At 47.2% G+C, this 26325-nt stretch overlaps 1 protein-coding gene across 1 annotated transcript; it reads left to right on the plus strand.

Moving 5' to 3' along the window:
- Nucleotides 1-18523: 18523 nt before the first annotated feature.
- TMEM212 (transmembrane protein 212) lies at nt 18524-24728 on the plus strand. Its single transcript, XM_010573089.1, has 3 exons — nt 18524-18671; nt 24114-24298; nt 24630-24728. The coding sequence occupies exons 1-3, from the start codon at nt 18524-18526 to the stop codon at nt 24726-24728; spliced, it is 432 nt and encodes a 143-aa protein (XP_010571391.1).
- Nucleotides 24729-26325: the final 1597 nt, after the last annotated feature.

Here is a 26325-nt window from a genome sequence, read left to right on the forward strand (position 1 = left end):
CGGGGTCCACGCTGGGGCAGCCACTGGTGATGCTGCCAAGGGTGGAGCAGCCCAGAGCCAGCCTAACGTGGGCCAGCTGGCATTAAGCCACACACATGCACAAAAAAGGGATCGGTATTGTTTTCTCCCGTAAGGCCAGTATTCCAAAAGGAAAAGGGGGGTGGTGGTGGTCTGGAAATCGCATTGTCACGTACTTTTTTTTTTTTCCCCCTACCCCCTTCAAGGACCGAAATTGTCCTCCTAACTTTGGAGGAAGAGGCAGGGGAGGAAGTTTTGATGAAAGGCACTTAAACATGATGGCCTGACTTGGCCACGGTGCCTCCTGGGAGTTGTAGTCACATCTTCTCCACCCAAATTGCTTTTTTTGGCACAGCTCCGCAGCACAGTAACGCTCCCCATGACACAGCACCAGCTGCAGCCCCGTCCCAGACCTCCCCGCCTGCATGGCCAGGGGACAGCGGGACCCCCTGGACTTCAGTTGCTACAAGACAGCCCGGGGGCTGCTCGGGATCCAAACCTTATCAGGGTTTGGCCAGAATATTTCAGTTTTCTTTCACAGTCTCCCCCTCTCACAGAATTCCCATGGAAACAAAAACAAAGCTCGCGCTGTTTGGGTTTGGTTTTTTTCCTCCTCTTGAGGGGAGGGTGTGAATGAAATTGGTAAAAGAAGAGCTAAAAAAATAAAAAAATATATATGTATGGAATAAAACATGAAATACCACTTCTTAGCTTGATCTTCCCTGTGGCAGTGCATCTCTGATCCGTGTCACCCCTTAAGACCCTCAGGGGACAGAAATGGGCCTCAGAGCTAAAATAAGCTGTTATTTCCTGTATCGCAAACTTGCTTTCGGGCAGGAAAAAACCCAAACCCGAACCCTCCCGTGCCTCTCCTCCCTGGCACATCACGCCACAGGTACCATCGTCCCACAGATGCCGTCGCATGGGAGCTGCCCCGTGCGGCCCATGGCTGCCGAGGCCCCAGCGGGCAGCGCAGAGGCACAGGGCTGCAGGGCAATGCACAGCTTCAAGGGAAAAAAAGGGGAGGGAAAAAAATAAAAAGGAGTTTTTTTTGCAGCAATTCACAAAGCTTAAAGGAATGCCAAGCACGTCAGTATATGAAGCACAGTATCTGGAGGAAGGAGAGAGTGGAAACCGTCTCCTTATGGTGTTAAGCTAAGGCACACGCTGTCTTTCTATTTAAAACCCTGCGGTAACATGAATGCCAGGTTTGTGCGAGCTCAACAAGTCCATCTGAAAACAATTTACATGGTCCTCTCTACTGCAGGATCTGGGCACCTGACAGCTTTTAATGCCTTACCATTCCCACACAGCATGATATGACCCACCTTTACCTGCTGGAGAACCAAAGACCAGATCTGGAAAGGCATTTAATTCACCACAGAGACCAGTGTGACCTCCCTGGGGTCCAAGGCAGCTCTGGGATGGGGACATGAGCCCGCAGGGTGCTCAGTGCTGCTGCCCCCTCCCCTTTCCCTCCGCTTGGGATACATGGGCGATGCTGGGTACAACCCTGGCTGTGCTGAAAATGAGGGGTTTGCTACCAACACTGGATACCCAGGCAAGTCCTGCAGGCCAAACCATCCCGGCAATGCCAAACCATCTTTCATCCCCTACCAGCACCCCGAAATTGTGTCCGGCCAGGAGGGAGCAAGAAGAAAGCAAGATGCAATCCAGGGCTAGAGTTTGGGGTCTGCCTCGTTTCTCCCTTATCTTCCTCAACAGCAGTTCATTAAATGGTGAATTAAACGTTTTATCATTTGTCCATAACAAGTTGTCAAGTCCGTACGTTATTGTTAGCAACGGGAAAGGAACTAACTAAAATATTCTTAAAGTATGTAAGGAGCACTTGAGTAAGAGTTAAGTAACGAGCACTTCTTTAGCGAGGAATCTAAGCAAGACACGCTCCACCCGTTTTGTTAACAGACAAAGGCTTACATAAGCTGGGTGTTACATAAAATCCTAAAATAGGGAGCCAAAGAACTCCCCCACCTTTGGCTGATAGCGTGACTGCAGCCCCCGTATACCTGAGGTGACACCGAACTCGCTCTGAGCTAACATGCAGCTGATGGCCAGGACTGGAGATGGCAGAAACAAGGAGCGTGGACAGACATGTCCTGCGTGTCCTTACGTTAGCCCCGAGCATCGTTTGGGCTACGAGTCCAGATTTACTCTCACGCTTCTCCGGAAACAGCCTGTACAGTAACACGCTCCAAGCAGCTTTATCATCGCTGTGATAATCAATATATATATCTCTCTCTCTCTCTCCGTTCTTGTGTTCTCATGTGTGTCAGGTCAGGCTAAACACCATCGGATCCCAGGGTGCCATCCCAAGGGAATTTTAACTAATGCTTAGGAAGGAGTATGCGAATGGGGCACGGTAATGGAGAAGCTTCTCCTGGACTCTCCCCGTCTCCAGCGATTTGCAAGGGACTTTCCTAGCCAGAAAATCTTTGCAATTTTACAGTGCCTCATAGCTATTTCTTTAAATAAATTGTCCAGTCAGGTTTTGAGTTCATGTGAACTTTCAACTTCCACAATATCATGCAACAAAAACCACCACAATTTACCCTAATTTATCTGTGGAAATAAAGGGAATCCAAGTCTTGCAAGATCAACTACTATAGCTAAAAAAACCCAGGCTGGCAGAGGGTGCAACCTCCTCATCAGGTCTTGCATGCCTGAAAGCCTGTCTGTCTCGAGATGAGCCCTCTACCTCAGTAAAGAAATATTTTTCCTCCCTAAACACCTTGTGTCCCACCTTAAAATGCGCTATTCCAGCACTCAATCAGTTCAGCCCACACCAATGGTTACTTCCTAGACACGAGGTCAAAAAAAGTCTCTGAGAAGAGGATTTGCAATTCTCTTCACAACCCAGACACCCAATCCTCCTTCTAATGCAGATATCGGATGCAATTTCACGAGAAGTCGGGGATACTTACCTGGTTGGGGGGAAAAATAAGGGGAGAAAGATCTTGAGGCACAGGATTGTAGGCCAGGCAGAGCAAAACATATCAAGAGTTACTCTCTGGACTACAAGGGTGCTATTCATTACAGTAATCAGTTTGCTCTGTGGTACTTGCAGAGACATGCCAAGGCTGTTATGTGATTCTGCTCGACTGACTTAGCATTTGTGATTTGCCTAACCTTTGCTCTAAATAAATGGGAGCTGCGCAGAGGGAATTTTGATGCAACTCCCCTGCTTCTACAGCATCCTCCCTGGCTGCATCCTCCACGTGTCCCTGGGGTTTGTTTTAAGGAAGAGACAGACAGAAGGCAGGCAGGAGGAGAAAACAAAGAAATGAAATGCAAGCTGTCTGGCCCACAAAAAAAAAAAATTCATAATAGCCTGTCTTTGTTTTCTATCATGTTATTTATCTTACTTCAGAATTAAATCCAGATGACATAGATAAGACAGTGGTGACCCCTAGTGCCCTCTCCAGCTGCAGCTTCTACTGTTATTCCCTGTATTGATATTTGAGCATAAGCAGAGGGAAGCAGCAGCACCTTTCAGATTTGTTCTTCATTCACAAAGCCTCGCTTTCTCTTCCCTTTCAGAAACAGGATCTAATTTCCTCTCCCTACTCAAACTTTATTACTGCGAGGCGTTCGCTGCAGCATCCCTTTGTTGCTGTTGTCTGGGAACAAAATTAGACAAATTTACTTGTGTAAGAACTTACTATATTCCATTGACCCTTTATCATAGTACATTTATATTTATTATGCTTACAGGAAAGAAAGAAGAGCCTATTTTGCTCACTCCAAGCCTGTCAAGAGCTAAGAACAGCCATTCAAACTCCTGAGAAGAAACCTTTGTCTTGTATAAAGTGTATTTTGCAGCACCAAGCTGCTGAAAGGAGTGAGTCTTTCCTGTGACAGCCATTGGTATGCACCATTATTTTTTTTTCCTAGCAATATCAAAACTCTCTGTTCCCGTGACTCAACCCGCACCAGATGTGCCCTGCTTACTGGGATGCTCGTCAGGGGCTTTTCCTGGTGTTATCGGGGGGGAACAACACCTCTTCCAGAAAAATCTAAGACACCTCCCCGCAGATTACTTTGGGATGCAGGATTTTCCTTGAGGAAATAAACAATCTTAGCATAAGCCTCAATGACCTTTTGCTTCCTGATAATGGAGGGTTTTGAGCATCTCCCCTCTTGCACAGGCTTCTCTCCCTGCTGGGGTAGGGGTCTATGCCTCCCACCCCCCAGGTACGTGGTACCATCTCAATGCACCGCTCTGGGGAACAGTGTTTTGCTTTTCATCATTTGGCATCTCCAAATTTCGCGTATTTAATAGGATCTCGTCAGCATCTCCTCAGCCGAAGAAGCCACCCGCTGACGGTGCCCACAGCAACATCTCCATCCTCAAGAAAGCAGCAGGCACCCCTGCGCAGCCTTACGGCCTCTAACACCTCTTCTGCTCCGGATTTCTTCCCTAACCCTTGCAGGCAGGCATCGGCACCCGTGGCCATCACCCCGGCACCCTTCGTGCCGCATCCCACTGGCTGCGCTGAGACGCGGAGCCCGGGTCCCTAGAGCCGCTACCCATTTCCACCCTCGCCACTCAAGCCCCGAGAACGGTTTAAGCACTTCCCAAACCACAATTAACTCCCCGGGGCCGCATTTAAACCTCTGAGCCCCGCGTGGGGGCACGGCGCGTCTCTCCAGCCCAAGCCCACTCCATCGTCCTCGCTCCCCCGGCAGATACTCACGATGCCATCGCCGTCCCCTTTTCACCGTCCGCTTCTTCACCAGAAACAACTTCCAGGTCTCGGCCAGCCCTTCCTCCCCAACATCTTCTCGCTTTCACGCGGATCCCCCGGCCGCTCGTCCCCAGACTTCCTTCCCCTAAAGCCTACGGGCTTCCTGCAGCCTTCTCTGTGCCCTCAGCCAGGAAAGCAACACCACACTTCTCTCCAAGCAAGCCCTTTGCTGGCATTTATACCTGTGGCTCAGCCCAGCTGAGGATGGATCAGCCGCAGGTGAGGCTGGTTGATGCCTCTGCAACAAGTGTTTTACTTTTTGCAGGGCTAGGCAGGCGTGCTGTAACTAAAGCGACTGCATTTTTTCCAATTTTACTGCAAGTTCTTTGTCCATTCTGGACGTAACGTTGTTTTACTCTCTGAATTATTTTTATATCTCTAGGTGCACATGTTTACTTGTTTAAATTAAAAGCAGCACTTTCTGAGTTGAGGTTCCTCTTAATGTTTCATTTTAAAAGTAGGCTTCGAGGCGGGGATAGGAACTGGCGTAGTCATTGCGTAATTTTAAGCTGGTTTTATCTGGTGTAAATCTCACTTTCTTTTCTTGTATAGCACTGAGATACCCTGTGCTACCCAGCGTACCACCAACTCCGCGTTGCTCCGTGTCTCTGGATCCAGCACTGCTCCAACCTTCCCATCTTATTTTCTTTTTCCCCTCTGTTTTTATTAAGTATATGCAAAAATCTCATCCTCTGAGCCACTGGTTGCTTCTTTCACAATGCTCCGTACTGCTTCTACTGAGTTTCTTTTCCTTGTTAGCTTTAGTAAACACCATTTTCTCTTTATTGCTGTTCTGGCTGCATATGATCCCATAGAGAGAGGGAACTACAAAATCTCTCCCTATAGCACACATATCTTATCTTTCTGTAGGTGTGTTTTTTAAAATAGTGTATTTTTCTCTATAGTCGCATTTTCGCTTGGTGCTAGCTCTGTGTATTCCAGTTATGCTCTGCATCTAAAACAACTCTGTCAGGCTTACATGTGCCTATAGCTACTGGCAGTATTCACTCTGAATATTTTCATTTAAACTCTGGCTTCGTTCACTCACACTATTAAAATGCTCAAAATGAGCTCATCACTTCAATTTTTTATTATCACATGAATCAGCTTTTTTGTATGCTTTTGCAATACGCTACTTCCCTGGCTCCTCAGATCCTCGTTTATTCTCTCGGAAAGTTACTCTTGTGAAGTGAAAATGCTATCTTGGATGTCACCTGAATGTCAGAATCTGAACCAGGCGAAGCTGGATTGGACACAAATCCAGCCAGTGAAACAGCCCGTCATCAGGTGAAGCAGAATCATCATCATTAAAAATACCTTTATTAAAGACTGGAGTTTTTTTCCTTCCAAAGGCTACACTTGTTCAAGTAAACTATAAATCCTGTGGCTTGCCTGACACTGCAGGTCAGGCCAGATGATCAGAATAGTTTATTCTGGCATTCGTACTTAAAAACTTACAAATACCCTGGCAAACCAGTAGGGAGGTGGTCAGACAAGATAAGGGAGTTGGTGCTTCTGATCTTAAATTCTCTGAATTCACCTACAGTCCTGCTGAGACACCCACTTCTCCCACAGCAACTAGTAACGCAGCTGCTTTTACTTGTTTTCCTTTTTATCTGAGCTCTCTCACAACTTTCAAAACTTTGTTAGAAAACTGGCCTAATACATCTTACACCACTTCACCTCCGTCTTCCTGGCGATGGGGAGCCAGCGTTTTACCGCGGTTATCGTCGCATTAGTGCCTCCCCGGTTTCGGACTCATGAAAACGAGAAGATGACTCACTCGGAGCAGTTTGTTCAGGGCTCCGACGAAGAGGAGACAGCGCCAGGCTAGAGGCAGCTCTCGGACTTTGCTCCTTAACAGATTCAGTAATGAGTGCTTCCTCCGAAGTCCCTGTGCCGGGATCATCCAGCTGAAGGGCCAGGATGGATCCGTCCCCTCCTGCCACTGCCCGTCTGCTGCGCGATGCTGCACGCACCCTCTGGCTGGTAGCCCACGGGCAGGGTGGCCGGAGGAAAGAGGATTTTTATGACGTGGCCCGTTGGATGCATCACAACAGGAAGAAAAAACCGGGGGTTGAATGAATCATGAAAGTTTCAAAACACCCTCAGCTCTGCAGGGGAGGCAGAAGAAGCAACAGGCGAACGTGGTGGTTTGAGGTGACCGACAAGTCCCCCAGAGGAGGACCGGACACCGCGCAGCAAAGGCGTGCAGACACGCGGGACAAAAGTGCAGGCTGGAGCCTGCCCACAACAGAAGGCACATAAAAAAGGGGTTTATTTTTCCTCCAGAAAAGCCGTCAGGAAGCATAAAGCTAGTCTCAAAAAAGTTAGTTGACTCTTTGACAAGCACACATGCGAAAAGGCAATAAGAACTGCTGCACGCTGCCTTTCCAGAGTTTAGACCAAACTCAAAGCTGCCATCAGTCCCAGTTCCCCAGTGCTCTGCTCCCAGTTTACTCAAGCTCTAAAACCAGCAGCGTAATTCTCTATTCCTCTTTTTTTTCCCAGACTCCCAGTCATTTTGCACAGTCCAAGTAAAACATGTAAAACCAGGCTTTGCCATAGGATGAAAACTGAAAAAGGGAGAACAAGTGAAAAAAAAAACCCCAAACAATCAAAGAAATACAAAACCTTACATACAAAACCCCAGCGGAGTCCGTGCAATCACTTCTGTTTATACTCACCAACACATGAGCTGCACAGACCTCAAAAGTGCACTGCTGGGGGTATATTCTCACCTTCCTTTAATTCCGCCCATAAATCTGGGAAGACCAGGGTATTACAAATCACAGCGTGCTCGGCAGACAAAGATACCCAAGTGTACAACATGGGATGAGTCGCCTTCACCTGGAAGGCTTTTTGGAGGAAATAACTGGACACAAATGTTTATCTGAGGTTTGGGATAGCATGCTGAGCAGCACGGTATTTACCTACGTGTACCGCAACGCCCATTTGCCTGGCTAATCCATCAGATCCTCTTTCAACAGAGGAAAATATTAAAGGAAAAGCCTTGAAAATTTTTGCCTTTCATCCAGTTTTTGCACTCTCTCAGCTGGCAATCAGTGTTCCACTGTAGATTTCTGAAAATTATTAATAAATACATAAAGGACACTAACAGAGTGGCATGCAGCTTTAGAGGTGTCAGTCATTTTTAAACCTTCAAATGAAAGTGGCTGTGAAGTGCCAAATTACCGTGTTTTACCCTCTGTCACACTTACCGAGGGAACGGAAACCTAAACCAGAACCGGTTCTTCAGCAATTTAATTATAAGGATCACGTACAGCAGCCTGTAACACACACCCAGAGATGGGCTGCTTAGTTTTTACCTTCTTTATTTTTTAACTTTCTTTGGTTTTTAACTTTCTGCCAGTCTGTAATGGATACCCAGATACCCGGTTATCTCCGACCAGCTGGAGGAAGGTCATTGCTGGGAGTTTTCTGGCTCTCCCGCACGTAGATGAACAACACAAGTGCGAGGTATTTGGTTGGCATCTGCTCCATAGCTACAGCCCCCATTTCCAGCTGAGGACACCAGAGGTTTCTGTGCTCATACAAGAAGGGCCAGCATTTATTTGGGGTCGTGGCATCATTACTGGCATCTCTTCAGGCCCATCCGTATGCAAACGACCAGCATTTACTTGGAATTTGCATTAATATTGAACTGAAAAGCTGCTTCGGAAGGCACCTGTTTCCAAATCTTTGGGTTCTCCCCATAACCAAACATCTCCAGGCTGATTTACGGGGGTGAAGGTTGCAGCTGGGCATGACTCAGAGCTGCACGTCTGTCGTATTGACTTAAGTAACCGAGGGCTGCCGTGAGCAAACTGCCCATCCCAGATCCAAACACCCTTATCTCCTGGCAGCGCCGTTCCTTCTGCGTTTAAAGCAAAACAATGCTTTGGGGTCAGGAATGGAGTTAAGCCGATGAGGTGAAATCCCAGCACCGCACTGTGGACGCAGCTATTTCTGAAGCCCTTCTGGAGCCTGCGGAGAGGACGGTAGCACCTCTGCTCTGGGAGGCAGCTGACCCACAAGATGGGTGAAGTTAAGAGATAAGGGGGTAAAGATACGCCGGCAGCAACGTGGGATCGCCCACCACCCGTCCAGCTGAGGCGCTTTCCGATGTCACTTTAGCGTTACGCTGAAGGACCAAAAAGCAAGCGGTTCATGGCCTTTTTTTCTTCTTTTTTTAAGAACTACTTCCACTTTTATTGTTTTAAAGGTAGGAAGAAGTGACTTTTTATCTCAGAGCAGTGGGAAAAAATTGTATAATATTCCTGCATCTAACCATATTAAATGGAAAGGAAAATTGCCTGCAGTTTTCAGAAAACCAGGCAAAACTAGGACTCTGGCCAGCCACTCTCTCCATCGTTTTTAACAAATCTGTGCTGTGAGGGTGTTCACACTACTTTAAAAGTGGGTGAACAGAGGTAGGGAAGTGAGGGACTGCACAGTGACGGCGGAGGAAAAGGTGCTTCAGGATCGCGAGTTCTGGCTCAAAACGCCCAGCCCCTGATAGGGCGTGCTGATCCAGTATGAAACCACTGGGCTATTTCAAATATGCGAAAATCTCTTGACGGGGTAGCTCTGCTTTTCTTCTGCTGCTTCTGGTGCCCGTCTGGTCCCAGGGAAGCCGTGTACATACAGCATCCCTGTCCCACGGGGGACACGGCCGGTCCCGGGAGGCTTTCTAAGAACAAACCGGGGAGGGAGCAACACTCCTTCCCCACAATTTCCGAGCAAAATGGTTGTGACATATTTAGGCGTCCAAATACTGATTTTCTTGCAAACAGCTGGCAATTGCACGGCCCCTCCAGATGGGGGTCCCACCGCTCACCTGTATTTCTTGGGGTGCATCTCGCGCAGCCATCACATGCCAGGCTGCACAGCTACTTACAGCCAGCTGGCTAATTATTTCATATAAATACTCAGCACCGCATATGACATTCCCTGAAATTACAGCCTTTCAGGGAAGAGGGGTAGCAGAGGCTTGTGCAGCGTTCGTGGCTGAACTTAAGCAACTAAAACTTGCTTCACCAAAATTGGAGCACAACGAGGCTTCCCTGGCAGCAGCAGTTACGAACAAGCATTACCCGATTGCTTTCTGCAGCAACAGCGCTTTGTTATTTTCCTCCTGTGAGGGACAGGGAAATGTCATACGTGGTGGGGGTGCAATACCTGTCACAGATTTACTCTTGGCAACTAGGGATATTTCTTAGAAACTCTTCAGAAGTGCTTGATTCAAGGTTTTTGAAAGGTTGTCTCATCTTTAGTCTGAATCGCTTTTGGTTTCCATCTTCTAGTTCCTGACGCAGCAGCTTTTGTCAGGCTGGTGGTTCAGGCTGAACCCGCAGAGCAAAGCTCTCCTGAAGCTTCATTTAGTGATGAAAAGGGATGCTGAGATTCCCCGGAGACATCTGAGCGGAAACCCTCTGGGAACAGAGCATGTTCCAGTAGGGAAAAAACCCAGGCAAGGGTTAGGTTTATTGTATTTAGGTTAGTATTTGTATTAATGCTAGTACTTGTTTGAAGGTCAGTATTTATCTCAGTAAACTATTGCTATCAGTGAGCAGCTAAGTGTCCTCCTGCCCTGCCTTACTTAGACGGGGAAAAGTGTGTTATTCTTGACACACCAGCCTGACTTTCCACGGTTGCACCCCAAGTCCTACTGTGTTTTTAAAGCACTGAAGACATGATGCTGCTTGTTACACAATTCCTTTGGCTTGCTGGAAACCGAGCCTAACCTTTCTGCACTGCAAATGCCAGCCTTGGACCTTTTAAGCTGCCGATGACGTACTCCGCTATCTGATTTTCGGGAGGCTCCTCGTGACTCCGGATGCAGTCGCGAGCGTTCAACGTTTTGAAAAGCAGACTTCAGAAGGATGCCGTAAAAGGAACACCTTTGACTTCTGATTGCAAAAACCAGAGATCACTTCAGGAGATTACAGCCCCCGTGCAAATAGGTTTGTTTGGGGTGGTACCGCTATTAATGACTTTACTGACTGAGGCAGCACTCGCACATCAATAATCTGGGCAAGGACTGGTTTTAATTAGGAGCATCTAAGGCTTGTTAAGTGACCGAGTAAGGTACTGAGTCACATCACATGAAACGGTATGGAGAGTGCTTAGGGCCATGGAGTTAAGACCTTCCTTTTAAAATCTTTCCTGAGGTTGTTCCCCTGGGAGGGGGAAGCCAGCGGGGCGTTTGGCATCACAGCACGCTGGTCAAGCGGGTGCCACAAACACGCCTGATCAGAGGCTAAAGAGAATTTTGTGGACTCCTAAGAACAGACACGCTGAAATATTACTTCAGTGGAGACACACGGCTGGGGAGGGTGTTTCTTCCACTCTCACGCAGTCCCTAAAACACTGAATTTAACACCGGCCAGCCCCTTAAACACCATGTTTTTACTTGGGCAGGACCTTCCTCTCCCCGTGCAGCCCCGGGAGGCCTCGTCCCATCCTCGGTCCTCGAGAAGGAAGCCTTCTGAAAGTTGCAACAGAGCCCCCGAGCCTCGGTTCCTGGTTTGGGGAAAGATAAGATGTCTTCTGGGAATTGTAGTTCCCGGGAAACATGAATTTGCAGCCTTCCTCAAAAGGCGAGCCAGGAAAGCCGGCAGCCTGCGACCATTTCCATTGCTCCGGTGGAAGGGAAAATGTGTTGAAATTAAGAGAGGGAAATTTTTATAGGCGACTCTGCTTGGAAATTAGCAGGCTTGCAGTAGGAAAACTTGAACGCGCTTAGGAGAATTAGACACCAAGGAAGAAACTCTTTCTGCCTTGACGAGAACTGGAAAGGGCTGGTATTTCTTGGAGTCTGCAGTCGAAGGGAAACTGGCCTTGGGGTTCGCTAGGAGGTATAAAGGCTGCTTGAGGAGAGAGCGGTGGCTGGCCAGAGACCCAGGCACAGCTAAGCCCTCGTGGCTTAAGGGAAATGAAACTATTCCGGCAGAGTTGAAGAAAGTAGGCTTGCAAAAAGGAGAGGGAGGGTTTGGACCCCAACCTTGGAGCAGAACTCCTCTGCCTGCTGCTTTTGCCTAGGGATGAGAATTTGGGGCAAAGCACGCTGCAGAGCTGTGAAGGAGAAACTGCAGATACCGCTGAAAGAAGAACCTGGTGGTGCGAACTAAGAATTGCTGACAAAAAGCGTACAGCAGTTGTTTGTGGTTTACATAAGTTACCGCAGTGTTTATATGCTGAAAGAAGCAGAGGAAGTGTTTCTAAGGACGACTGTGTTCTGTGAAGAGCTGAACACAGCACAGGGGTCAGGCTGATAAATCAAAGAGCGGACACTACGTTTGCCCAAAGCTTCAAATACTTCTAGGAAAGCGGTTTATATTCTTATTCTGGAAAAGACTATTATGTCCTTGTTTGTAAGAAGAAATGCTGTCCCCTGGCTATGCAAAGTTCAGTACGATATATTCTGCGGAAAGTCTGAATGCATTATCTAAAAGTCCTGGAGTCCACTGGGAAAATAACCCCTTTTTGTTACCCTGCTCAAACTCACCTGGGCAGCCACCAGCCCTGCAAACCCAGACCCTTTGGTCCACGCCTGGCCCTGGCCCTTTGCTATACAGGTCCCAGCAGACCAGGCTCTTGCTGGAAAACCACATTTACGTGCAAGCAGCTCAGCTGCGGAGGTCTCGGTTTTGTTACTGAGGCTGGTTCCCGTGCGGCTGCTGCAGTGTGTCCTCTGCAGCCTCTCTGGGCTTGGTTAGAGGGCTCTGTACACACAGAGCTGCCTGAGAAACTGCCCTTACTTACCCTGCTCTCCCGGTGTGGGGTACAGCATCGATGGGAGTACTGCACTTACAAACTGAACACTAAATAACTGGAAATAATAACCAGTGAAGGTATTTATGAGCTGAGTGGGACCCTAGGACAGTAAAGGATGGTTGATGGTAGCTGTTTCGTTACCGTTTCCGCATATTGGCAGTAAAGGTGACACCAGCAGTCAGAATCACAGCCTTGCAAAGACATCTTGGACATTATTTTCCACTTTTACAAATTTAATTAGCTCTTTTCCTCTCAAGCAGTACAATACAAAAATATTTTTCCAGGTAATGTGGCCATTTTCTAGTTAAAGAAGCGGAGAGAACATTAAAGCAAAAAAGCATACCTGAATTAAAACTGTTATTCTCATTTTCTAGGTGGACATTTTGGCAATTGCTTTTTCTCTGAAAGGAACAATCTTTTTGTTTAGCGCCGTAATTCATGGGCTTCTAAATCAGAACGCTGATGGATGAATTCTCGAAAGATGGAGCTTAATCTGAATCCCCACGACTTTCTCTGGATCTACCAGGCTGGCATAAGTTTAGAAGGTAACAGTCACATCTTCTTTTTCAAGGATAAGCAGTTGTGATCTCTGGTTCTCCTTCCCCACAGCTGGCAGGTTCGCAGGGCTCTTGCGTTTTTGGGAGGGGGACATTTTGCATTATAGGAGACCGCTGAACAGAACTGTAAGGACAGGATCACAAGAAGGAATATACAATATGATAACAACGCATAGCCCAGAAGCACCTCTGGATCGAACCATCCCTTTTCTTTCTCCAGAAATCAGAGCTGGCCACAAAGGGTTTGGGCTGACGCAGCAGCCGAGAAGGGCAAGGTGAGGGCAGCAGCTCGGAGCACCCCAGTTAATCACAGCTTTGGGATGGCTGTAGTCAGCCCCGGGGTGTTCCCAGATAACGAACCCACGCCGAGGCACAGACAGCAGCTCACCGCGCAGCCTGGAGCACCCTGTTCAAGGTCTGGGTTTGAGCCCCGGGGAACCGTCAGTTCGCGTCGGTACGTGTTGATTTCTGCGTGAAGGTAACCTTTGTGCCGTTAATGCAGCCCAGCACCTGGTTTCCAGAACAACCTGGTAACGGAATTATTCTTTTTGTTAGTTGTACTATTCAAATAGAAACTTATGGACCCGATTTTCTGCTGTTACGAAGCAGAAAATTAATCATACCAGCATACAAATGACAAGATTGAGTAAAGACTCAGGTATTATATCATCAGTTCAGACTGTCTTTCCTACAAAGAAAATGTTTCACATATCCCCTGACACCATCCTGCCATGTAGTTTTCCTGGGGTCCTGAATTTCCTGACACTGTGATGTCCGCCCCCAGTTTGAGGTGAATAAAGTGATGCTGACTGACCGATAATTCAGCATATCATCTCAGTAGTAGCATTAATCTTCCGTGTTCAGTGGTGCAATATTTTATGTGCAAAAAGCATCTGAGGCTCAACAAGCCTTACTAAATCCTTACCAGGATTTGGGAAAAACAGTGTTTGTAGAGAGGGTGCCTCCTGCACTGAGCTGCTGGTGGAAAGAGGCAGATGAAGAAGCACCCTTGAATCCATGAGCTCGAACCAGCTCCTCTCCAAAACAGCCCTTCTCTGCCATGTCCAGAAGGTGCTGAGCAAGAGTCGTCATCCAGATGCTCAACAGAGATGCTCCTGAGATGAGCTGGTAGCAGACAGACACGGCCGTGAAGGCTGATCTCCTGAGCACATAGCTTATCTCTTCGTCCTACAAGTCGGGCTGAAGCCAGCAACACCTCATCTGGGTTTAAGGACTCCAAGTGATGATGGTTCCACCGTCCTTGCTCAGAAACCACTCACCCTAATTACCCTTTCACCTAGCATAATGAAGCTTTCAAAGCTGATTATTTCTATTTCAGCCTTTCCTGTGGGATCTTGTTAAGATTTCCCCAGCAATACAGCACTGCACGCCTGCCGTCAGGTATCTTTTTCATATGTAGGGGGCTGGAAACCCTGCTCATACCTGCTGTCCCCTCACTGGGCTGTATTGTGAACGAATCGTTCCTCTACGGCATGCACAGTTCATTGCATGTAATTCAAGGCGGGGGGGTTAAACTGAAAGCATGGAAGTGCCCAGTTGGACCACTGGATGTGGGGCGAGGAGAACCGAGCAGTAGGACACCCACCAGCTCACCCCATCAGCTCCATCCCCTCCATCCCGGGGATACCTCGGGTTTGCCCTCCAACGGCACAGGGATGAAGAGCAGGCGGGCACGTTTGCCTTTCTACAAGAACAAAATCGCCAAAAGGCTCCGGCTCTGTCTTTCTTTGATAAAAAGGCAGCCGGAGAATTGCCCTCTCCCACGAGCCCCAGCGCTCAGCCTATGAGATAATATAGGCTGGCCTTTTCTTTGCAGCTGTATTGTTTTAGTGCTTGGAAAATAGCAGCAGGCTGAGCAATGAGTCATCTGTCACTAGATGGGGTTAAAGTAATTTCCGTTTTCTGTTGCCATGGGGAAATCAATGTCCCAAGATTTGTCCTTTCTCCCACTCAAACACGTGGGTGTAGAAAGCCTGAAACCCAGCGGGGCTAAACATTTTTTTTTATTTATTTTACATTTTTTTTCTTTTCCCTTATAAACAAACTTCCCTCCGTGGCCTTGCAGCTGTCAGTCTGTTCCCGGAATCGTCCGGTTAACAATGTCATTCCCCTTGGATTGCAAAAAATCCAGAAGCAGAGTTTAAGTAAATATTTGACATTCATATAGGAGTTGCTTCATGGTATCCCTTATAAGAGTCTCTGTCGCCTGTAAAGTTTTACGTGTACATTCAAGGAGGTTATAAACTTGATATTATACAAATAAAATTGAAACTTCAAAAAAAAGTAAATGAAAGCAGCAGCTCACCCAGTGTTCAGAATATAGTGTGTAACAGAAACAGGAAAGAGGAAATTGCAGTAAATACCGTTTAAAAGCCTTGCTAATGTATAGCTTATATGAGTAGCAGCATAGCAACATCTAGTGTTGATCAGGGATATAGCTGAAAGTTATCGTCATACTTCATTAAGGGCAGTTTGATGAAATCTGCAGGCAGGCTTTTCCCGGACCACCACACCACTACCCAGCCACAACCTCAGCTCCTTCTCCGTGTGTTTCGTAACATGTCATTTTTTCACGCTCCGTGTCACTGCCCTCATTAGCTTTGCAGCAGTACAGTCATCTGGTAATGCTCTCAGTCTGCCTAGATCGTTATGAAAATTATTGTGGTTATACTTAAGAGCCGACTCAATAGATCTACAGGTTTAAATGCCATTCACGGCAACGGTGGCCAAAACTTTTAGCAGCTGAACTGAAATTAAGCAAGCAATTCCTACCTGACAGCTGAGCACGTTACCAACTGCATCGTAAAACCCAGGACCAATTAAATATTGCTGTCAAATCGGTAGAGCGCTCAGAATTACTCCTTTCCCTAGAAAATGAGCATGCAAGTGTGAGGTTGCAATGCTAAGTGGTGTGTCAGAGAAGGCTGTGTTTTTGCTCTCCTGTATTACCCTGCAAATGCAGGGAGTACTGTATTATGCACAGTTTAAGACCATCTACCAAAAATATGTTTGAGGTGCATTTTGAATCTATCACTATATCCCATGTAGACACTTCTTTTCATTTAAAAGACCCCTGATGCTCAAAGTTAAGTTCCTTGCTACTTAGCTCCTCTGTAGGTATACATTATGGATTAACATCAGTTTAGTTTTGATTAGTTAAGTTTAACTAAACGAATTAAGTTTAACTTAGCATTAGTTTAGCTTTTTAGTTTAGGTTTAATTATTTTTAATGGCTTTGTTAAACTCTCCTGCTGTTTTTTTTCATATAAGCAAGCCCTTCTATCAGGGCTCAGTGAGGACTACTTAGATAAAATAATTCTTCTCCTTAGATTACAGCTCCTATTACACGGGGTTTGCTTCATCTTCAGTAAAATAACATCCTTTGGATTTTCTCAAACAAAACAAAATTCATGAATGGCTGCCTTCCAAATCCAGCTCTGTCTTGCAACACCCTGTGAACAGATTTTTTTGCCACGTTTAAGTTTATTACATGATCTAATTAGCATGACTGTGTAGGTGCGTGGAATGCACTGGGGGAGAGGAAAAATACAAGTGTACAAAATGCTGTTATATAATTTGCTATGGGGACACGCTTATTAAACACAGAGACCTGGATCACTGTCCATGGATACTTTTCAGCAGGAGTTTGGGAGTGAGCAGTTGGGCAAGGAAAAAGAAAGGGAGTTCAAGTCTATAGCAGAGGAAAGGGTCAAGAGAAGGAAAGACTGACTACCACCTGATTTTTGTGACTTAAAAAATACAATTACAAGTTTTAAAAGGTATTAATTCTATACTCACATTTGTTGCTTTTGTCTCCAGACAAAACAATTCAGTAAAATTCAATGCATGACTGAAAGCAAGGACTGCAAACTTATCGGCTACACTGCGAGGCTTGCTCTTCATCAGAAAATGAAATACAACTTCTAATTAATAGCAGGAAAATACGTATTGTTAACCACTCCAGCCATGAGAAAGGCATTAGGGTGTCTATTGGAAACATGCAGCCGGAACGGAGATCAGAGCTCTGCTTCATGTTATTAAGACGTTCACACCGCCCTAACCAAATTAAATGGGAAGCTGAGTAACATGAAGCTATCAGACTCTTTCTTCCTTCTGCATGCATGAAATGACATTTTAAAGTTACGCGTGATCTTTCAGAGCCTTTAGAGGGGTCAGGCTCTAGGCGCATCTGGCATGCCGATTCTCTCATTCAGGAACATGAAGTCATCCTCCGAGTTGCATTCCTGAGTCAAGAACGTATAATTTTCCATGTGTCACTCTACTGACTTGCACATTGAATGGAGATTATTATTAACTTCGTTGAAGATTGGGCATATTTAAGAAACTTGCAAACCCTGCTAATTGTCTTTTAATTAAACGAGAAGTAGAATAGTGTTTGGTAAAGAGGGCTGATATTATTTGAATAAACACGCTCCACACAGCCTGCTGCGCTATGCCGTAAATCAGTTCAGCGCCAAATCCCACCCGATGGGGTGAATTGGCTATTATAGGATCTTCAGAGGTGTAAGATTAACGGTAAAAGTACTACTTGTTAAATTTGCCACTCTGCTTTGCCCTGCCATGCGGAGGGGACCTTGTCATTCTATGACATGAGTTTGATGGTTATCAGCAGCGCGCCGCAGGGGTTGCATATGATAAAGTACGCACACAACTGCTTTGGCTCTTGCAATCAAAATATTTGCTGTGGCAGGTAGGGAGAAACGGGGCTCGTCTAATGAGCAGCGGGAGGCACCCAGCCCTAATCCCTTTGGAATCAAAGGCCTTTCCCCCACCATGCCCAGGAACAGATCCTAGGAGCGACCCCCAGCCTCCAAAGAGCCTCTCAAAGCTCTCAGTGCCCTTATCTTTCACATTTGGGGCAATCAAAGGCACCAACAGTATTAGCGGTGCGCTTCGCTTGATTTCAAGTTACAAGCTAGAACCTATTCCCTCTAAATTTCCTTGCTACAAACACATGACATCAGGAATAACTCTCCCTGGGGAGAAGGTGGTCCTGCTCCGAAGGATGTATCCGTGTCCCGCAGAGGGTGCTGGCACCGGGGGGACTGGTTTCACGCCGGCTGCGATGGGCAGGTCAGCGTTGGAAACAACCACCCCGGTTGCTGTCAGCAAGTTTCTGGCTCTCTCTGCACCGGGAAGCGGTCTGTCCTCTTGGGAAAGCAGATGAAGGAGTAATTCAGAAATCACAGGATGGGCTTTCTGCGGCTCAAAGTGAAGGGCAACGAGGCTGGAAAAAAGCCCGTGTTCCTGGGGGTGAAGGGGCCTTATTTACCACACTGTGATACCTTCTGTTTCTGTAGGAACATCTAAAGATAAACAGAATAGTGCTTCCTCATGCCAGGTAAACAGCTCTTACATGCCATGGCTATGGTCTCTAAGGAGCTTCTGTTTATTATGAACCATCTCTGCCTCAGCTTTAGCTGTGACTCCAGCAGGGAGAGGCTCACAATGAAAGTGAAGAGCTTGCATGAAGTTACCGGAGGGATACTTACTACTTCTGGGATTATAAGCATTTTTTTTCTGGAATTTTTGCTTTTTTCTCTGTTTTTTTCTTATACGCCCTGGTTCTTCGGATGCAGTGTTGGCCTTGCCAGTCCCATTTGGAAAGAGCTTTGGGACGCAGAACAAAAATGTTATCAAAGGAAAGATGTTAGTGATGCTACAGAGACTTTAGAAAGTCAACTATGTCTGAATTATTTATTTCCTAGCTCCTGTGAACTATCTTTAAACAGAGAAATGCTTGGAATTACATGAAACTAAAGCAAGAGGCTCCCTGGAGGTTCTTGATAACACTTAAATTTGCAGTAAATACTGGCGTATTGATTATTATAATGACCTGCCGATTTTCATTTCCCTTTACAGAGAAAACCCAAACTTTCTTGTTCTGAACCCAATTTGGATTGTTAAAAGGGTATAGATATAAATTAACATCCCCCAGGTTGTGCTGGTGTAATTGAGACCATCGTTTAGCTCTTTTCTTTGGTTCCTTTCCTAAGCTTTTGCATTTCCAAAGGGATGTTGTAAGTGATGCAACGAGACAAGTACGACGAGCTTTCCAGAGGAAAAGCTCAGTAGGCACGCAGCCGTGAAATCCTCATCCTCCTCGCTGAACGCGCCACGCCTGCCTGGTACCTCCTCACGGAAACCGGCTGGTTGCACAACGTAAAAGCCGATGAGGTTTTTTGGGGACAAGGTCCTGTAGCTGCAAGGGTTAAGAGGTGCTGGTGGCCCTGTGGCAGTGGGTGAAGCCCTGAGGAAGCTGAGTCAAAACGGGGGCTGGAGGAAGGGTGAGTCTTCTCCCCCTCACCCCAATGGTTGGAGGGGACTCCCACCCTCAGTTTTCCAGTGGACTTGATAGTGTTCTTGTGATTTGGATGGTCGTGATTTAGCCATGGGGTTTTATACCCATGTATTCCCACCACGTGGCTGGTAAACCATGAACAGTTCGTTCTCTTCTTTTTAATCCGAAAGGAGAGAGAAAAAGCTTTTTCATGGCTCTGTCATTTCTGATGGCCTCATACCAAGGATTTGACTACAGTACTTTATGGCTTTCCTACCCCTCCCATCAACCTTGAGATGTTTATTTTCCTTCAAACATGGCTGTTTGCAGCAGGCTAACAAGAACTGCAGATCTTTTAACACTGCTATTTGCTTACCGAAGACATCAAAGCCTTTTTTTCCACAAGCCTTCTTTGAGTTGGTACAACCCGCAAACAGCCATGCAAAATCAAGGTGTGCTTTGCGTAGAGCAAAATAAAACCACAGACGGCTGAATATACAGATATTTTCTTATCTGAGATTCTAAATTTAGCTCCGCATCATCTCTCATTCCTCAGCTTCTCAAACTGTTCGCTCCTAATCAAGAGCCCTGCAGTTTCAGCAGACCTGCCTATTGCCTTCAAGTTGGGTGGAAGAATATGACTGCACACGTGGACAGTGGCAGCAATAGCAGCTAATCTAAACCAAATATTTTGTAACATCTATGAGCAGATGCGTTTCCTCGTTTCACTTTGACAGTCGAGATGCTGTGCTAATGGAAAGCAGCACTCTGAGCTTTTTTCATTAGGTCCCGTCAGCGTTCGGTTCAGATCCAGGCTGTGGGTGCTGGGCAATAGGCAGCGCAGGAAATGACAGATGTTGGCAGCAAATTAAATAACAAGATCTGCTGAAAATAATGTCCTAAGAAACGCTGGGGCATCCTTTTTATGGATTTCCTAGATGTGCTGAGGCTATTTTAAGGCCAATCGAACTCCCACGCCTTACGGTGTAAGCAGGATTATTCCTTGTACGGAACATAAGGTGGTGTAAGCATCACCATTTGTGTATCACTGCCATTTCCAGCCATCCTTCAAGTATTGCCTCACCCCGAACGCGCATCCCACCATTCAGAGCTTAGTGGCGGTCTTCAGAGAGCATTAAGCATTGACAGTCCATCAGAGGAAGCATCTCTGTGGAGGACAACCTCAAGTCTCTCCATGGAGGAGGACCTACTAGAGTGGTACCAACAGATAGGCTCCCTCAGGAGCTATTCAACCGGTCAGCTGTGGTATGGACAACAGGGAAGAAGAGGGCAATGAAGAAGGAGGAGAGAACAAGGACTGACCAACAGGGGTTTTATTCCACGAGGGAGCAACTCACCCCAAGCTGCGTTGGCTGAAGGTCACAGAGCGGGCAAATGCCCGAGGCTTTCCGGGAATCGGGAAGGGCGACGTGCAAGGTCAGCGAGGGTCAGTAAGGCAGATCTGCACGGACAAAGTACAGGTAACGAGAAACGCTGACTACGTTGGTTGGGGAGGGATGGTGTGTTAAGGGCACTTTCGGCAACATCCAACTTACTCTTTCATCACCCGGCTGCGGGTGTAGTTCAGCCCGTGACGCGCTGCGTGACCTGGTGCTCGGGCCAGATTTGGAGACCTGGTGCAAGGCGTATGGAGGAGACCTGGGCAGGATGGGCTGGGTGGTGAGGTGATGTGCTGTTCAGCAGCTCTTAACCCTGAAAACACCAAGAGGAGATGCAAGGGGCAAGCAATACAAACCTCTCCCCTTTCACTAGCTTTAAACCAGGCAAGCAGCGCTGGTGCAAACAGGGCGCAGCCAGAGAGGCTGCAAGTGCGTTACACAGGAGTTTTGGCCACTTCCCTTGATTTTGGGTGCTGCTGAGCTTGGGTATAGCATGTGGCTGAGCAAGGCAGGGCTCAGCCTCCTAGAGGGGAGGAAGAAAAGGAGCGACTGTTCCCCAGTCCCACGGTCCCCATGGGTTGGGAGCCAGGACACGGCCCCTCCAGTCCCAGCACTCAGGTGTCTCCTGCAGAGCGCTTGGAGAGTCTCGCCTTAAGAAATAAACCAAAATGGCAGAGCCTTAAAAAAAAAGTTTTAAGCACATCCAACTTTGGGATAGAGCATAAAATTTCTTGCCAGAGAATTTAAAACAAACTGGAAACTGATCATCTACTCATTTAAACGATGTGCCTGGAGCTAAACCAGCAAGGCTGAATAATCTGTGCACTGCTTTCATCCTTCTTCAATTTTTTCTTTGTTCCATCAGCCACATGTGCGTTAAGTGTAAATTGAAGGGCTCTTAGCTGGAAAAGGAGATTGTGAAAAGGGCTTGGCCCTCATCTTATAATTCAGCTTCGCTATTACAATTACTCTTAATAGCACTCTTATTTTGTTGTATTATTTATTCTGGCTAGAACCTTCTAGGATCCCTTGAAGGCTTTTTTTTTTTTCTGGTGGATTTAGCCAACATCCACTCATGAACCCAGATGTTTCTGCTTTTATCCACGGGAATTTTATGGTATGGATATGCCAAGATTATAACTTCAGGCTCAGCCTCAAGACAACTATTTTTCAAATTCCCTAAATCAAAAATGGAAAGTGCCATGAAAAACCTGGGCCTTACTGCGTTTAGTATGCCAGAATGGAAATCACACCACAGGACAATATTGCTCAAGGTTCTGGATCTGTGTCGATATAGTCTTCGACGTTGCACCAGAAATTACAGCCCAGCTCATGCTATTTTCTGTGTTCTCAGACACAGACTCTTGCCTTTAGCACATCTTCAGCTCTTCTTTCCATTCACTAGCCTGAGGTTAGAAGCAAAGATACATGTGGGTCCAAGATGCTTACACTGGGAAAAAAGATTACTCACTGCAAGCCAGAGTCACTGCTGGTGTATTTAAATGAATGAAAATGCGGCTGTGTATGTCGGCTCCCCATTATCAACACAGATACTCTCCCCAGTTAAAACCGGTTCTGAAATAAGGACAGTGACAAAACGTACCCTGCCGTGATGGGGATGTGGTGAATAACGCAAGTGTCTGCCATGCACTTTGGAAGAATAACCGAACTCAAACTCGTTCCTTGTCCAGAGTGACAAAAGCAGCATGAAGCAGACATTAAAACAACCTTAATAACCTCCCTTTCTGCACTGCCTGGGGTTTCCTTCAGGCACTCCCATTCGCGGTGTCCTGGGTTTCTTCCCTCTTCCCCATTTGTCAGTGTGATACTCCTGATCGAAGTCACTGTGCGGTGGTGGCCAGTGCCAGCGTGGTGGCTGGGAGGGTGTCCCCTTTTGGGGATGGCCATGTCCTTCCAAGCGCCCCGAGGTAGGTCAGGAGCACGAGAACGGCAAACGCAGGAGACGCGCAGAACAGTTTTCGTTGGCCTTCTGGCAGCAAACGGCAAACATCATCTGTGGCCGTGCTGTGCACAAAAAGGATGCGATGTTATGCCTGAGTCCACAAAAGGTAAATTTTAGCTTTTCTTCTGACTGGCCTTGAGCGCACACCACCAGGACCCTGGTCCTGCTTCTTCTGTGCACGATCCAACCCCTTTCAAATCACTCTCTGTGCACTGGACCAGGGAGAAACACAGAGCAGTTATTCCAGCCTGGTAGAGGAGAAGAGCCCATTCCACTCCCCAAGAGGCTCAAACGCAGCAGCTAGTTATTGCTTGCTCTAACAACATTCGTTCTTTACCTGCAGAGTTATTCGATCAAAGGAAATTTAAATTATTCCTAGAAGCTCTTCTAAGGCTTCCCCCAGCATGGAAAAGCCTCTCAGCTGGCACAAAGGATGGAGCTGGCTCCATAGCAAACCCCTCCGGGTCAGGGATGCGCCAGGACAAGAAGGAGGCGCGAGAGCTGGGGCGCGGGCGCCGAGGGCTGAGCACCCAGCACCGAAACAGCCGGCGCCGGCTCCAGCAACAAGGCTTTTCACCCACCTAGCCCGGAGCTGAGCTCGGCCACACCGAAATCCTGCTGTGTGGAGCTGCTGAGGGGGCAGGGGTAGGTGGTGCAAGGTGCCATCGGTTGGGGTGACAAGTCCAGGAGTCCGTACGGTGTCACACACGGCGAAGGAGCAGCAGAGTTCATCTGGGCAATGCAGTCGAAGGGGAAAGCACTTTTCTTGCTAATACCATGGATCAAACGTACTGTCCAGGGCTTACAGAGGGTGCACATTAAATATCCCACCAGCAGGGTAGTTCTGCCAGTTCCTATCACATTTTCTGTTTTATAATGAGGAACTTTGTTAGTATTCAAGTATGCAGTTTAAATTTTAAAGGCCAGCCACTGTACTTATATGCTATATGACAAACGGCGTAAGTATACCTGTTCCAATTTACTCTTCTAGTATTTTTACTAAAATATGGTTTCAAGGACTTTGTCTTCCCTGTAAGAAAAAAAATATCCATATTTTTCTTTAATAAGTTTATGACATTCAAGCTACTAATTTTCCTTACCATCACATCCCTTACTGGACACAGAAAAAAAGGAGACTGACTATAAAAACCAGGGGGTTTTCTCCAAGTTGGAAATGAAGAAATACAAAAATACCGAGCTCTTTACTTTTAAAGTTTTTTTAAAAATTCTCTCAGCAGGTCAGAAAAGTGATAAAATGCTTTTGTCTCCGTTTCAGTGGGAGGCTAGTTTTGCCTTCGGCATACTGAGCGTCTCTTCTCCTTGGCCCATACTGCTACTGCTCACTTGCTGGGATTGCTGGGACCAAGTACCTGGGTTACGCAGTCCTGTTCCCCTTTCCCTATGTTGACTTCCCAAACCTCTGCAAAGACCCATCGCGTTATGAGTGGTCCCACCTCACCCTGCAAATACTGGACCTGTTTTTGAATTTGGCCGTATTTTGTGCATCTTTGGGTTTTGGGATGAGTTTTGTGAGATTGCTTCAGTTTGGACATTTAAACGTGAGCATGGGTCAAAGCGGGGAAGGTGGATTGCCAACTGTAATGCCCTTAATGGCAGCCAGAAGGGCGGCACAGCAGGATCATGGCCCCTGAGGCCATGTGCATCATTCCAATAAATCACTTTATGAACCAGTAATTTGGCCCTTCATACCCATTACTGTTTCAACTAAAGGGACACGGCTTTAGCATATATAGCCTGGGCCTCTGAATTTAAAGGCTGGGCAAAATTTTACGGAAGTTATACAACTTGCTTTTGACATTACAGAAAGCAGAACCTGAAGATTTGCCTTTCTGCTCTTCCTTACGACTGCGAACACTGCACTGCCGTCAACACACGGAGCTGTTAAAACCCGCGCAGGCTTAGATCTGTTACCTGAACAGCAGAAGAGGTGTGAAAAATTACCACCATCCAGCACGTATCATCTCTGCTCCAGGTAGAGCCTTAGGCAGCAGCACCTTGATGGTGTGGGAGGACGAGAGGAGAAGGCAAGAGGAGGAACACACTTTTGGGTGACCCAGAGCCCAAGGCACCACGCTCCCGACCAGCTCCCGCATGAGGCACAGCATCGATTTCCAGCCCTGACGTACCTCCAGCCCACGCGCCTCGGAGGACTCGCTGCTGGTTCAGACAGTGGCAAAATTTTGCTGTGCTGAGGAAAATCTCACCTTCTGTGCATCCGATCCCTTGGGGTTTTTTTTGATTCCCTTGAACCTTTGTTTGGAGCTAGGCTTGAATCCCCCAAAATAAGTGTTTCCATGACAACAGCCCAGCAGCGGACTCCTCTGGGGGATCTGAAGAATCCAAACGCGGCCAGTGCTTCCTCCTGCTCCAGCATCACACCCCGTGGTACCACAGCCCTGTCCTATCCCCTCTCCCTCCTCTCACGCTGAAGTAGACTGCAAACTACTTTCGGGCAGAGCTCTGTCTGCTTTGGCGTGACTGGCATTTACTGAATGATAAGTCACCCCGCACAAGTGATGTACGAGCAGGTATCAGACCGTGGTACCAGCTTACGGGGAGGGAGAGAGCCAAAAGGGTCTGCAGTCTAAAGGACTGGACAGCTGTTGGATTTCGTAATCCCCTAAGCTTTATTAACAAAGATTCGTAATTTTCATGCCCTCCCTGGTATTTTACAGGGCAGAAGAAATGATCCTTTGTTAGTCACAGTCACTGCTTTGCTGCCAATACCCAGCATTTCTCCTGCCCCGCAACCGCTGAACCCTCCGGTCCCTGCCCAGCAAAGCAGGCGAAGGGCCCCGCCGAGACAAAAAGCATCCCCAGATTTATCCTCCCCTCCAGCAGGGCAGGATACCAGCCCTTTGCAGAATCAGGCCCTGCTTGCCCAAGCGTTTTCTCCCGCAGGCAGCACAGCCGGTACCTTGCCCAGAGACCGGCTCCAGCCGAGTGCCCAATTGATCCACCGCTCTTGAGGCTGTTCCAAAACCCCATCCCTTCCCTGCAGCACTTCTGTCTGCCTTCACACCAAGATTTATGAGGGTTATCCATGGACGCGGTTGCAAGAAAAGTCCAAGAGCTTTCGTCGCAATGCCGCAAGCGGCGCAAAACCAGCAAAATGCTCTTTGCGTACCTGGTCTTCGCTGGAGGGATACGAGCGGGACACCCAAAACGCAGGCAGCAAGCTCTGAAACGGGACCTGAGGAGGCAGCGTGGATGCGTGCCAACCTGACAATGGGGTTTCATTTAACAAGCACAGATTTAAGTGTAGAAATCAAATATGAAACAGTTGTAGCCAGCATTGTCTGCATTCTTGGAGTGGCACTAAACTAGCAGAAAGAAAAGAACCGAGACACTGGCCCAGACATGCTCCAGCTGTCTGCGACTACCTCTTCCCTCCTCCACTGAATGTAACCATTCAGCTTGTTTTCATTTCATTATTGGATGTTATTTTTGCAACCTGGGAAAAGAATAGAAAAGGGGAAAAAAAAGTCCTTCAAATGCT

The sequence above is a fragment of the Haliaeetus leucocephalus genome, unplaced genomic scaffold, assembly GCF_000737465.1.
Source record: "Haliaeetus leucocephalus isolate CR32 unplaced genomic scaffold, Haliaeetus_leucocephalus-4.0 Scaffold362, whole genome shotgun sequence".
Classification (NCBI taxonomy): domain Eukaryota; kingdom Metazoa; phylum Chordata; class Aves; order Accipitriformes; family Accipitridae; genus Haliaeetus; species Haliaeetus leucocephalus.

Coding starts and splice junctions, on each gene's coding strand:
- TMEM212 (XM_010573089.1), top strand. CDS start 18,524: ATGGCTATGGTCTCTAAGGAGCTTCTGTTTATTATGAACCATCTCTGC. Junction 18,672..24,113: donor TACTACTTCTGGGATTATAA/GCATTTTTTTTC, acceptor CGGCATACTGAG/CGTCTCTTCTCCTTGGCCCA. Junction 24,299..24,629: donor ACCTGTTTTTGAATTTGGCC/GTATTTTGTGCA, acceptor TTGACATTACAG/AAAGCAGAACCTGAAGATTT.